Here is a 14,491-nt window from a genome sequence, read left to right on the forward strand (position 1 = left end):
GAATTAGCCTAGGGTCCAGGTTAAGCCTAAGTACAAAATCTGTCCCGCCTCACAGCCATCTGATTTTAAACGTACATGTAGACGCCAAAGTCACCTTAAACTGATGGCCAAGATGCTCGTGAGATCAGATCATCCATGCAGTACTTTGATCGCTCGCTTTCCTCGGGAATTAAAAGGGAATAATTCTTGTAAGTTTTTCACTGATGATAGAACTTAAGTTGATCAAGCAATATCCTTTCTTTTTCACTGGCGTCGTCCAGGTCTCCAGCATACATATAACAAACTCCTCTCTTTCCATTTTTCCGTGTCATCCTTACAATAATGCTCTACAATGCCTAGATCAGGTAAGTGAGCGTCTAACAAATTCTTGTTTTTTTTATGAGAAATCACATGCGTATAAAGAACTTAAACATTTATATGTATCTTTTTTTGCAAAACTTTTTAACATTTGAAAAATACTCGGTAGTTTTTAAACGTCAGGGAGAGGAAACTGAGAGCAATGAAAGAAACAACCGGAGATCTTTAGTAGGGATGCATCCCACGAAAGGCTTGCTTCTGGTTCAATCTTCAAATTTCCTTCAAGTTTTAAGCCAAAATTTAAACAAAGACTTGAGAGTATAATTAGAAGTAGTAGGACTTTCGCAGACTCAACCCTAATCTTAAGTGTGAGAAGCGGGATCCCATCGTCTCTACTCTGCTGGGCCTGATACCTCTTTCAGATACTTCGCGGGTTAAACATGAGTTAGGAAGCATATAAAAGATGATTAATCCGCTAGCACCTATACTTTAACAGTGAAGCTGGAGATAAATGGCTAGGTACACATTGGTAACAAATGTCAACGTCAAAAGTCCAACCGATCTGTATTTCCACCACCGTAGCAACCTGTTGAAATCATGGTTGCCTTGTACCAGTCGGTCCCCAACACTGAACCTAATTATATGCATGCCATCAACTCTACAGCAAGTTTTCCTTGCCAATCGCTGATCCTCGTATCAAAGTAAAGCACAAGAGGCGGAAAAAAAATGGCTGTCTTGCCTTTTGATCTGCACGTGGCGCTGCCATGAAATAGCTGCTATATTTGAACGGTCCTGCCTAAACTAATAATAAGGTGTCCATCTCAACTGGCCGAAAAAATTCCGAATGTCGTATCCCACTACTGCCGTGATTCTTCTTGCTCTTCATTGTTTTCGTCTGTTTGAGAAGCCAGCTTCACAATGTCTTCCACACGGATCTTCCCTTCTGCAGGCACAAAACAAATGGTCAGAAAACAGTGACAATATTTGGGTATGCAATACCATGAACAGAATTGGGAAGTCAAGTCATGAGTGCAAGGACCTTTGTCTTTAGAAAGTTTGCTGATAAGCTCTTGGACGCCTTCCTTCCCTATGGTATCCTTCAGATAAGCAGCCGCCGCTGCTACCTCCTCAGGAGTCACCTTGCCATCATGATCCCTGCAAATGAGGTGCAAGTGGAATCAGTATGTCGATTAAACATGCCCAAAGTGCAATCAGAAGTCAATGTCCATAATAAACATTAAGCTCCTACATAAATTATGTCATACAAGTATACAAGACACCCGTACAATATAACTTAATTGGGAGAGTATTCTGAAACTGATATGGTGTTGTATGAATCAACCCTACTAATGCTATAACCTTGACTCATTCGATCTCCACATACATGATGGTGCACAACTACGATACCTTGCCCTACTGCTTTTGGACAGCTTTTCCGGTTCAAACCATGTATCGGGCACATACCCTAAAAACCATATTATTTATGTGCAAACCACATATACAAGAATGACTATTGGTTAAAAAATGGTTAATGTATCAGCATTTCTTTTCAGGAAAATGGCATATCCTAGTCGCATGTGTATAGTTGCAGCATATAAATAACAGAAGCAGAGAGCAAAGAACCATGTTGGATAACCAAGTATTCACTCAAAGGCTCTTTGGGTACATTGATCCGACTCAATCTCCTCTGATGGAAAGGGAACTTGTAGTACAATTATAAACCCTCCTTATCCCAACAAGCACTAATTTCGTTCCAAATACAAGGGGAGCTTCATCATAGGCACGATGCTATAGCTGACTAGCACTCAATGTGGAACAACTTTGATACAAATGCAAATGACATACCTATCAAGAAGTTGCCAACGGTTCCCAATTTGTGCATCCACATCATCAATCTCCTTTTCCAATTCCTGAAGCATAGCATCAACCTAAAAAACAAAAAATGTCAACTACCAACAGTAGTTCCTCCAGAGAAACCACTCCAACTAACAATAGGCTTCTGGGGAAAATGACAGAAGTAGATACAGAAATCGGTCATGGAACTACTTAAGAAGAAATCAGCTGATAAAAACAGAACAAACTGACGATAAAAACTGAAACTTTAAAATGTGAGTATCGACACGTTATAATTCAATTTGAACGAGCAGTAGCTAACTGGTTTTGTATAACTCTGTTTATGTCAGTTCGGTATTTTGTTCCGAAATAAGCTATGTGCGAAAGCAAATCGAGCAGATCCCAAAAACATATGCAGACTACAAATCTTATCAAAGTTGAGTAATTTAGGATACAGTTCCTGTCGAAGTAGATCCACGAAAAAGGAGAAATGCAGTCATACAGGACACAAACTAGACCTAAGGTATAGAAGTCTGATCGAGGTTGACTAATTTAGGATAAATTTTACAGCAGGATAGACACTTTTTATGTAATATTTGACAACTTGGGAGGGGGATTTTAACTTTCCCGTAAGTAAGCTTTTAACTGACAATTTTGCTTATCCAAGCAGTGAGTTTGCTACAGTTACCTGGCGCTACAAAGAAGAAACTCATTTGTTCCGTTTATGACCTCTAGTACAACACTATTTAAGATGCGACAATACCCACAAAATGAAAAGAAAATAGAGGCCATTAACAGTCAATTCTATCAAAATATTTTCTTACAGCATGTTTACCAGCTAATAGGAAGGAAAGTGAGTCTGGAGAAGAGAGTTTGGAGGGATTAAACATGGAACGTGTCATTTTAGTCCTGATCATCTGTTAGGTATCTAATGGGAATTATGTGTCTGATTTGGAACAGAATTCTTTCCCTTCTTTGGTTACTGTAACATCACCAAGGATTAACTTAGAGATGATAGCACTAGTTATGATGAAGGCTGAGATGTTCTCTGTAAAACAAGTCAGGCAAAACAGCCAACTTGACCAAATATATACTGTGCCAATTTTACCCAGAAACTGATGAGCTATGGCTTTGCATGCATAGAAGGATTACTTACCTTCTCAATCAGCGCTGACGACACCTCTTCTTTTGCGGTGACATCATCAGTATCCTCCGACTCCTCTCTAGCAGCCATATATGCCCTCTTAGCTTCTTCTTCACCCTCTGTGCCTTCTTTTTCAAGCATGGAGTTATAAAGTTCTATCTGCATTCCAACAATAAATAAAGTCCTATTAAACCTCCACAATGACATACATATGCAACAAAGTAGAAGATTGATGTATGGAGTATGGACAATTGTTCCTCTACTTCCATTTCACAAGTTCACACTGTACCTCCTTGTTGACAAGGCTCAGGAATTCTTGACGCTCCTTGCTAACAGACTGCAACATACGTAATTATGGTGGTATTACTGTCAGTATGTAATGTACTGATAGAATATACAGATTCACTAGGGTCGTACCGATGCAGATGATAGCACAGCCAATGCTCGACTGATATTACAGAGATGCTCTTTGTCATGCTCTTTTCCTTTTCTCAGCTCTTCTTCCTCCCTAGCAGTAGGCTCAGTCATTTCCTTCAAAGCCAAATCTTCTTCTGCAGCCTCCGGTTCTTTGAGCTTTACCTTCTCTTCCTTCTTTTGCTTTGCCTTTTCTTCTTTCTCTTTCCTCTTCTCTTCCTCCTAAACAATTTTGTATGAAAAGCATTAACAACAGTTTGGCATAAGCAACATTATGCTGAAAATAATATAACTGGGTTACAATTCAGTGTCAGCAGCATTATGCTAGAGCTAAGATAAACGGGTAAACAGTTCAGTGTTAACAGAAATGGAGAATAATTGCGTAACAGTTCGGCATCAGCAGCATTGTGATGAAAATAAAACAAAAGGGTAACAGCTCCATGTTAAGCTGTTAGCAGCATTATGCTGAAAACAAAACATTATTTGTTCTAGACAACCATAAATACAAAAGGCTGCATCACACTGAATATTTTTTATCAACTAAAACTGGGATAGTAGATCTCATGAACCAATTATTATTATGAATGCCACTAAAACACTTCTCATTTGATGTGAACCTTGAAGTGGTCCAGATGCAGAGATAGGTGGACAGTTGAGACTAAAGAGCATGGCCATAATTAACAAGTACTCCCTCCGATACAAAATAAGTGTCTCAGGTTTGAACTAAGCCTAGTTCAAGCCTAATTCAAAACTGAGATATTCCCTCCGTCCAACAAAGGATGTCTCAACTTTGACTAAATTTGAATACATCTACACTAAGTCATGTCTAGATACATCCAAATTTTGACAAACTTGAGACATCTTTTGTTGGACGGAGGGAGTACTTATTTTGGACCGGCGGTAGTACAAGAATTGAAGAGTTCCAGACAATTTAATTTCATGAAAACATTTTAGGTTCGTGTTTTTTTACTAAGCATCTTCTGGCTTTACCATGGAATAGAATAAACCATGTACAGCTTCCTAATAAGATGCGTGAGAAGATATGAACAGGAGACGCTATCGGTTCAATCATGACAGGATATGTAATAGCAGCACCCAATTGATCACAACATTTCAAAATCTGAGTTGCAATGCAGAGTGCATATATGCCAGGGTGTCAGAAAAAAGTACTTAAGATTTGTTGAGCTTATGAACTAGGAAGAGAAGAATAAATTAATTAAATAAAGAGCTACCATATGTGCCACTCCACTAAAAAATACAAATAAAGAAGGGTACAATGTACAAATATAACAGAGGGCAGCTCCGTGTTAGCTTATGAAGTACAACCAGTGTGGGTTTCAAATCCACTCCCAAGTACTGTGGTTACATTGGCAGATGATATAAAGTAGGACAAAAATTTATAATTTATAATACTTCTATATGAAAAAAAAAGACCATCTCATTTATGCATACCTTGATTAGTTCTTCCTGCATTTCAAGGAATTCCAGTTTTCTCCTCCTCTCAGAAACTGAATCTTCAGACGGCAATACTGTCCCAACTGTATCCACAACTTCATCTGGTAGAGAAGACAATGTTGCTACAACAGCCTCCTCAGGTTTCATTTTCCCAGATACGGTGAAAGCTCTGACAACATTAGCAAAGATGAGTAAGGATGCAAACCTAAACAGTTACTCCCTCCGATCCTAAATTGTTGTCAAAATATTACATGTATCTAGACGCTTTTTAAGAATAGACACATCCATATTTGGACAAATTTGAGTCAAGAATTTAGGATCAGAGGGAGTACTTTGGTAAGCAGGGACAAATATACCAACTTTATTTACCTTGAAAGTATGAGAAGAGAAGATGGCATAGCATGATTCAGCGAGAGATCCAACCAGTCCCGTAGCTGGACAGAAAATGAAGGAATTGCTGATTTAGTATCCATTTGAAAGACAGCAGCTATTTTATTTAACACAAGTCTGGCTAAAAGCAATGCAATCCAACTTTAGCTGTTTCTAATTCTAAGTGGGGGCAGAGAGATTACTGTAGCTTTCTTTCAGCAGTATCAGATTTCATATTGCATTTACGACTGCACAAGTACATATGAGGCTTTGAGGAAAAATAATGAGGTCATCAGAAATGACAACTGATAAAGAAACTACACTAGATTACAGAACTAAGGTAACTACTAGAATATTTAATCATGCATTGAAGAGCACACGGAGGCACTTAAAGATAGCAAAAACTAAGAAACAAGCAGGTATCTTTTGAAAGAACAAAATTAAAGTCCGTCCATAGCAATTCATGATGTACTGCCTAATCTATGATAGAAACACAAAATGACGGTTCCCTCAAATATCAAAGGCATTCCAGTTCTTGGCATACGAATTGAGGTATTAGTTACTATGACCAAAGTCCTACTTAAGATATCTTGTCACATCAGAAAAATCACTAACTGTAGATGTGTTGTTGCAATTAAAAGGGTACCATACAACGTGGGAGAAATGAATAGATGGCTAGAATGAGAACTCCCACGCGAAGTAACTGAGTATAAATTATTGTAGGTCATGTGCATATCATCAAGAGCAAGCAAACCTGTTGACGCATTTCTTCAGTTGACAGCAGGCCTAGGTGACCACGTTCACGGCAGGCTTGCCGAAGCTCCTCTTCAGAAAGAGATTCTACACCCTCAGCTTGAATCATCTTATCATCATTCTTAATGCTGCATAGATAAGAGTGTGATTACCAAATAAGCAATCAAATATTTTCAGCACAAAATTGAAAAGATAGATATCAAATTGCATTTAAGTAAATGTTAACAAACAGGGAGACAAAGGGCAAAACCAGTAGAGAATCAAGCAAAGAGGTAAACATACAGTAAATGAACATGATGCTAACTACTCAGTACTGTTTGGGTCAAACACAATGTGAAATGATTTAACTTAAATCTATACAAATAAAGAGTCTCAGACATATCAAATCGACATGATACCTGAGCTCTGACATCGTGTATTAAGCTTCCACATAAAGCAACTACTCCCTCCGTCCCAAAATAAGTGTCGTGAATTTGTATAAGATCTTGTACAAATCCACGACAGTTATTTTGGGACGGAGGGAGTACTACTTATTTTTCTTATTGTGTACTTCCTCCATCCCATATCAAGTGTCTCAAATTTTTCTAAATATGGATGTATCTACACACTAAAACATGTCGAGATACATGTAATATTTCGACACTTAATATGGGACGGAGGGAGTATGAATTAACAATCAGTGTTGCAAAAATAATTGCCTTAAATTACCTCATTTGTAGTTTCCCCTTTTTGCAGTTACAGTAGAATATCTCTCTATATATATATTACTCCCTCTGTCCCATATTAAGTGACTTTCTATTACATGTATCTAGACGCTTTTTAGGCATAGATAAATCCATACTTGGACAAATTTGAGTCACTTAATATGGGACGGAGGGAGTACAATACAGTATATACACTTGACATTATAATTGATAAACTGCCTGGTAATCTGGTTAGCTTTCTGAAAAATAGTATTGATGCGAAGTCTCCAACACTGGTTTGTATCTAAAATTGGCAGTTCCAGTTAATACATACAATATGAAATAGGTGCAAGCTAATTAGTGCTCTGAGCTCCAGTTCTTAGTTTAATATTACCATATATGTCACTTCTAGTTAACCAATTGCAGACTGTATATTTTATTTTATTAAAAAAATACTTAGTTACTTACTCGTGTAATTTTTTGCGTAGCATGAACCTCAAGTAATGGTCTGTACCAAAAGGTCGAATGCCCATATATTTGCACATATTTACCAAGCGTGGTCTGCAGAGAAATGTTGATCAGCTCTGGTAAAATTGTAATTTACAAGGATATTCAAAATTCAAATAATGGGTAACCTGCTCATGTTATCCAAAGTCAGTTCATCATTAAACAGTTTCGCGAAGCTCAAGATTTCGTCATTTGACACACGTTCACCTTTCCTAACCTAATTGCAATTTAGGGTCAATTATCAAAGAATAGTAGAAAGAAATTTAGAATATGCAGTATTTGTTGACAAATGGATCTTATATATAATAACCGATACCTTGTTCAAAAAATCATCTAAATCTTCAGCTGTCTGCTTTGTTTCTCCACTACGTGATGTTTGAACTTCCTTTGCCATTTCTTTTGCAGTATCTTGCAAAAACTTTGCATACTCAATCCTAGCTTTCAGTTTCCTCTTTAAAGTTTCCTGCATAGAGAAGTGGATTACACTCTCGAGACAATCAATTTGAAAGTAATAATGTTTGTGATTCCTACACAAGCGGAACAAGGACTGATTTAAACATGATATACAAAAATCTGCCGTATCAGCAGAGATGAGAGTCAGCAGGGTGATAAACCATGAAACCAAAATGATACTGTGTCGCACATGTACCGCTGCAAGCACAGGGCAAAGAACCCGTGCATCATAGATTGTGACATACTCCCTCTGTCCCATATTAAGTGACTTTCTATTGCATGTATCTAGACACCTTTTAGGACTAGATACATCCATATGTGGTCAAATTTGAGTCACTTAATATGGGACGGAGGGAGTACTACATAAACAATCAGTAGCACAATAGCACATTTAGAAATTATGATGGTTACATCACAAACCTCTTCTTTCATCTTGTCTTGGAAAGTTGATGGCAGCATATTTGGAAACAACTTGAGAAAGACAGGCAGTAAAAATTCCATGAACGGAACAACGATGAACACAGCAACAGGTACCAGCCTGAAGATATCTGCTGTTGTACGGGTGAGTTGCTGCCTTTCTCTCCTTGAGAGGCTCTTTCCACCAGCAAGTTTCACCAGCAATCTTGATGAAATCCTTACATCTGCCCAGAGTAGCTTTGTTCCTAACCAGTAATGCTGCAGTGTAGAAATAAATTCATCCTTCCAATGCTTCAGCTTTACAGCCCAATCAGCTCTACGCAAATAAACAAAACAAGATACACTTATATATTTAAAAACAAAGGAAATGGGGCAGAAAGCAAATGTATTTTATATTAAAATTTTAAGTTCGGGTACAAAGAAGAAGAATTTACACCTGCTCATTGAAGCAACAGCTCGGAGAGCAGGGCCAACACCCAGAAGCCTTGCCCAGAATTTTTGTACAATTGATTGGCTAGCCTTTAGAGATTCTTGCACCTGCTTGGCTTTGGCTTTAGCTTTTGCCGTGCTTAAGCCTTCCACAGCCTGATCACATTCTTCTGGGGATGCCTCTTTTTTCCTTTTATGCTTCTGATCCTCACTCTGTTCTTCCTCAATATCCAACTTAGGTTGCCCAGCAGTTGCAGTTGATGCTCTGCGGACTGAATGCAATAAACCTCTAGCTCCCAAAGGTAACGTGAATTCATTCCTTCCAATTCCATGGCCATAAAGAGAAATCACATGAGCTGGGCGTTGCGGAAACACATTACTAAGACCTGGCAGACCCCCTTTTGTCAAATTCACACTGCACTGCTCCTTCTCCTCAGATTTCGAGTCACCAGCATGTTGCCCAAGAAACTGTTGCGCTGTTCTTGGCTTAACCTCAAAACCAGATGTCCCATGCTGGAAGGTAGAGAAGGCAGACGATAGGATCGGTGTGTTAACATGATCCAAAAGATGCTTCCTTCTCCTAACGATCGCCCTTGAAGCCATACTTGGTTGCTTCTCACCTTCCCAGTGGGAAGACAAAGGTCATGCCGTTTCAAGTAGAACCTGAAGTGATCCAAATCACAGACCATTAAGCCAAAATGAAGATTAACAAGTAAAAGGTGGATAGAGACAGCACATTACAATGAACAAATGTACATTAAGAGACAGTAAAATGGACCTAGCTAGAGCTATTACATCGATTGGGAGCCCAGCCCAGAGCACACAAGCCCTAGTCAATTCATTTAATGGGATCCTAAGTTTTCTGGTATATTGTAAATCTCCAGGATTTCCTCAAACATAATGGATGAAGATTCAAAATGGGTGGGTATAGCAAATCTGTAAGAGAATCAAGTCCGATCCAAGCAAGATCACCAATGGTCCAAATCTCCAACCAATAGACAGCGCAAAAAATAAGTGTACAGTTGTGTATTTCAGCATCTGACCACAGGATTCAGAACTGACAGTCCCAAAATATACCAATATCTACAAGTATTTTCACTGCTACCAGTAAGCTGATGCCATCAGAAACTGAGAATCACCTATTGTTCACCTCAGATGTACATTTGTTCACTCTTAAGTCTTAACTATGACAACCACTTGCTAAAGTTCAAGGAAAAGATTCTGAAGCAATCATGATTAATAATAGCAAGCTTCGCGTGGATACTGTTACATAAGGAAAAGGACTATCCTGTTAACTTCCTGATACCCGAGAGATCCAACAAAAAATACTTATTGCAACAAGAAATGTACTTACTGCTTTTTGATTAAAATCAGTAAGGAAAAGGACTATCCTGTTAACTTCCTGATACTCGAGAGATCCAACAAAAAATACTTATTGGAACAAGAAATGTACTTGCTGCTTTTTGATTAAAATCAATAGCAGATAATTTCCCATGTTAAACTATTTTTGCTATCGGCCTAGTTCTGCAAAACGAATTTGAGGGCTATCCAGATATCAAAAATATAAACTTTGCTATCAGAAGCAATTCACTTCAAGCATCCGAAATTATGTAGTTTCTAGGTTCCAATTGAGGCGCGCAGAGTTCCACCAAAATCCCACGAAATGTACGGCATCGCACCAGATTCGGTCCGTACTAATTCGTCGATCCTAAGCAAAACGGACGAAGATAACAGGGGCGGACTTAACCTTAGCAGGTTTGCAAACCACGAAGAGATTGTACTTATGGAAAGGAGCGAAGACAAAACAATAATAATAATAATTTATTTCGGCTCAGCACAGCGCAATCGATCCTTTCTCCTACCGCCAACCCTGAAATAACCACTACCCACAACTCGGCACAGAAAATTTAGCCCCAAAAAATCCCAGCAACGTACGGGCTCGCTAGCTATCGATCCACTCCACCAAATCACTGATCAGAGCGAAGCAACATCCTTAGGAAATCAACTAACAGCCCTACCTGCGTCAAACGGATCCCCCAGAAAGGGAAAAAATAAACAGAGGAGCGTCTGGAGTGAGGCGGAGGGCTCACCGGGCGAGGGACGCGCCGCCGATCGGCCGAACCCGTCGAGGAGTAGGGTTTAGGGTTTTGGACAAGAGGAAGGGAAAGGAAGGAGGAGTGGAAAGGAAGAATGGAGGAGCGAAAGGGAAGAGGAGCCGCGGGGTACTTGGAGTTGGGGAGGTAGGCGGAGGCAGGCGTGCAGAGAAAGAAAGAAATGATACTCTGCGTCTCGCCGCGATCGGGTCTCGTAGGGTGGTTGCTGGCCGTCGGATCGTAACCATTGGGTGAAAAGACAAACCAAAGACAAAAGGGTATCTTCAATTTTCCATTTCTCTAATTCTCTTCTACTGTATTTTTTCCGACGACTTTTAAATTTGTGAAGTAGTATTAGCACTCTGAAATTTGCAGTTTCACGTTTCGAAACAGCACCTCCAAACTCCACGGTAGTCTGCAGGGGATCACGTGCACCAGCTTGGAGAATGACACAACTCGAGATCGATCGATTCTGAGATATGCCAACTAGGAAAATGACACGAGTAGGGATTGATTGATTCTCCATTTCTCCGGACACGTCAACTCTTCTGATTGGTTGTCACGAATAATATCAGTATTACCTGGACACGTGCTTCTGTTTTCTTTGTCGTTCAGTAAAGTAGCGTTGCAAGAGCGGCCAAATGGATGCCACCACACTTGTTTATTAACCCAGGACCAAGTGCCATAGTTTGGATAAATTATTTATTAAACGTTAAGGTCTTACAGCATTTTCACCGGGGTCCATTCACATTTTAACGGCTGGAGCTCAAAAAAAAAAAATACTTACCCCAATCCAAATTGAGGTAACTCGAAAAGTGGGGCCAGGTGATACAAGAACTTAACTTGCGGGTGCATTTTTGGTCGGATTAGTCTGAAATTAGTCACGTCGGCGCCACGTGGAGTTCAGATCGGTTTGTACATTTGCGTATAAGCCTTTCGCTATGTTTTTAGGTCCCTACGTTTCTCAGGCAAGTTGTATTTTTGCAAAAAAAACACCCAATAAGATTATCATTTTCTCGTTTCGCCCCATGCCCCTTCGACTACTTCCTTTGCCCCTTCGCCTCGCTCACCCATGCACGAACCGAACCACTCCATCTTCCACCACTGACCTTGAGGTCGTCGCGGGCGATCACTACGGAATCGGCGGCGGCGCGGCAGCGACATGACATAGGGTTAGGGGATGTGATTTGTAAGCGTCTTTTGCAAAAGCGAATAAGCACGGGGGCTTTTCCGTAAAACGAAAAAGTCATCTGGCGCGTGCCAAATCCAGTGTGGCAAGCCACGTGTCGCTCCTCCATTGGCTCTGACGAAAAGTGCACCCACAAGTCAAGTTCTTGTACCACCTGGCTCCATTTGACAAGTTGTTGTACTAAACTGCTCGTGCGATACAAGTTTTTGTACCTTCAGTGTTATTACCTCGTCCAAATTAGTTGTTACCTTTTGGCACATATCTCCTACTTCTAAGAGTGTCTCTGTCGTCGCACGGGGCTCCGACACCGGGGGCGTGCTGGCACAACCCTTTTTAGGTTCGACAGGGGCGTCGGGGATCGCTCCAGCGATCGCCGGCGTGGCCGATGGCATACGTAACCTGCAAAGAGGTGCACCCAGAATGCATGCAAGCTAGGAACATATGCACACACGTTTTACTCAGGTTCGGGTCACCCGGAGGTGTAAAACCCTACGTCCTACTTGTCTGAACTCGTATTATCACAAAACCGAGTGTTTACAAGTTGCCGGGTGAGTTCCCGGGTACTATCTCCTTTTGGCTAAGTGTTCCTTACTATTCTCTGTTAATGCTAGAGGCTAACTGTGAGCTGATTGAGCTGAGCCCAACAAACAACCTATTGGAGCCAACCGGAACTCGAACCCTTTGACCGTCGGCGAGGGTCCTCCTTTTATAGCCAAGGAGATACCACAGGTGCGACGGTGCATGCATTACAAGTGGCGAGCAGGGAGATAGGGCAGCTCCCCCTCGGTGCGCTGGTGGGCGTGCATGAACGCCAACTCCGCTGCTAGGGGTCTAGAGCCCTACAAGTAGGATTGGACAGCCACTGTTTACCTGACTAGACGGGTAACTCCCCTCCTGTCGGCTCATTAAATAAGCCGTGCGGCTCACTCCTCGCCCTGGTGAGACTGCACACTGGACGCCTAACGCGCGCCCACGTGGCGTCGCTGCTCTGCCCGCTCGGCCCCACCTTCGCGGTGGGAGCCTGCACCCGGGAACCCCTCCTCCCGGCAAGCCACTTGCCGGGAGGTGTCCAGGCGGGAATATTCCCCGAAGCCCCGCTAGCCCTTCCAGGCTGGTAGCTTGCCGGGCTGCTTGTAGCTGCCGCCCGGGACGAGATACTCCCAGGAACTCGGTGACGAGGCCCACGTGTCATGCAACGATGGTACCCCGGGTGCCACTGGTGCGATAGTAGCCCCCGGGCGTGGGCCGGCAACAACTATTCCCGGACGAGCTTTCCCCAGGTTGGTTGCCGGGCTACGCCCCAACCGACGTGTGGGCCCCGATTCGTCTCGGGCCCGCGTCCCTTCGCCACCCCTAATACCACGTCGTTACAGGACGGAGTAGTGGGCGCGTGATTTCCTCCATAACCCCTCCCTTAAACAGGAAAGTTAAGGCCACTCCCCGCATTACTCCTTTTGATTAGGAGTTATCCCCGCGCACCCGTCGGTGCAGAACCGGCTGTTACCAAACGGTCGGGCGCTATAAAGTTTTTACTGCTGCTGCAAGGGAAAACACTTTGCTCCCCGCAGCCTTCGTCTTCAACCTCCTTCGCATCTTGCGCCCAAGTGTTTTTGCTAGCCCCCGCCCCCGTTCCCCATGGCGCCCCCCACCACCAGGAAGGGAAAAGAGGTGCAGGTCCCGAAGAAAGCGGCGGCCAGCAAAAGCGAGGCGGCCGCCAAGGCCGCCGCCGACAAGGATCAGAAGAAGCGGGCGATGAGGGCCACGCTCGCCTTCTACCGGCCCGGCTACAACGGCGAGGCGCTGGACAAGACCCGGCACGCCGTCGCCTCCAGGTTCAACGAGCACGGGGAGACCCTGATCTTCCCCGCGGGCGCCGACCACCAGGAAAAAGACTTTCGGGTGTTCGGGCGCTTCCTCCTCACCGGGTTGGTGCCGCCGTTCTCGTTGTTCCTTCACGCGCTGATGGAGTCGTACCAGCTCCGGCTGGCGCAGCTCCACCCCACGTCGCTCTTCCTCCTCGCCACATTCCAATTCCTCTGCGAAGCGTTCGTAGGGGTGATGCCGTCGGTGGCGCTCTTCCGCCACTACTTCTACCCCTGGATCAATAACACGAAAGCGATGTCATCGGGGTAGTGTTCCGCGCCCGCGACCAGATGAAGTCCGAGTTCATCATTCGGTCGGGGAAGAAGATCGAGAAGGAGTGGCGGGAAGATTGGTGCTGAGTCCGGGTAGAAAACCCCCAGGAGTTCATCCTGTCGCCCACGGAGCTGCCGCAACCCCACAGCGGCTGGCAGGACAGGTACCACCGCGATGCCGATCTCCTCCCCATCGTGGAAAAGATCAAGGCACTGTGGCTGGCGGGGCTCTCTGACGTGGACGTGGCGGGTACCTTCATCACCCGGCGCATCACGCAGCTCCAACTGCGCTCCCGGCCCGCGTGGATGTACACGGGTGC

General features: G+C 42.9%; 1 protein-coding gene across 2 annotated transcripts; it reads right to left on the bottom strand.

Moving 5' to 3' along the window:
• Window positions 1-782: 782 nt before the first annotated feature.
• Window positions 783-11,010, bottom strand: LOC100844098 (mitochondrial proton/calcium exchanger protein). 2 transcript variants are annotated; one of them, XM_024462155.1, is made up of 15 exons: window positions 10,773-11,010; window positions 8,762-9,417; window positions 8,329-8,641; window positions 7,772-7,918; window positions 7,584-7,672; window positions 7,417-7,509; window positions 6,267-6,393; window positions 5,513-5,577; window positions 5,141-5,312; window positions 3,692-3,910; window positions 3,564-3,611; window positions 3,287-3,433; window positions 2,143-2,225; window positions 1,337-1,452; window positions 783-1,240 (listed from the first exon to the last, which is right to left on the bottom strand). In XM_024462155.1, exons 2-15 carry the CDS (start codon window positions 9,355-9,357, stop codon window positions 1,155-1,157), a joined length of 2,301 nt encoding a protein of 766 aa, XP_024317923.1. In that variant the 5' UTR covers window positions 9,358-9,417; window positions 10,773-11,010; the 3' UTR covers window positions 783-1,154. The 2 variants fall into 2 exon arrangements, with proteins under 2 accessions (XP_024317923.1, XP_003575326.1); XM_003575278.4 differs by having other exon boundaries at window positions 10,845-11,009.
• Between the last annotated feature and the right edge of the window lie 3,481 nt (window positions 11,011-14,491).

Source organism: Brachypodium distachyon, chromosome 3 (assembly GCF_000005505.3).
Source record: "Brachypodium distachyon strain Bd21 chromosome 3, Brachypodium_distachyon_v3.0, whole genome shotgun sequence".
Classification (NCBI taxonomy): Eukaryota; Viridiplantae; Streptophyta; class Magnoliopsida; order Poales; family Poaceae; genus Brachypodium; species Brachypodium distachyon.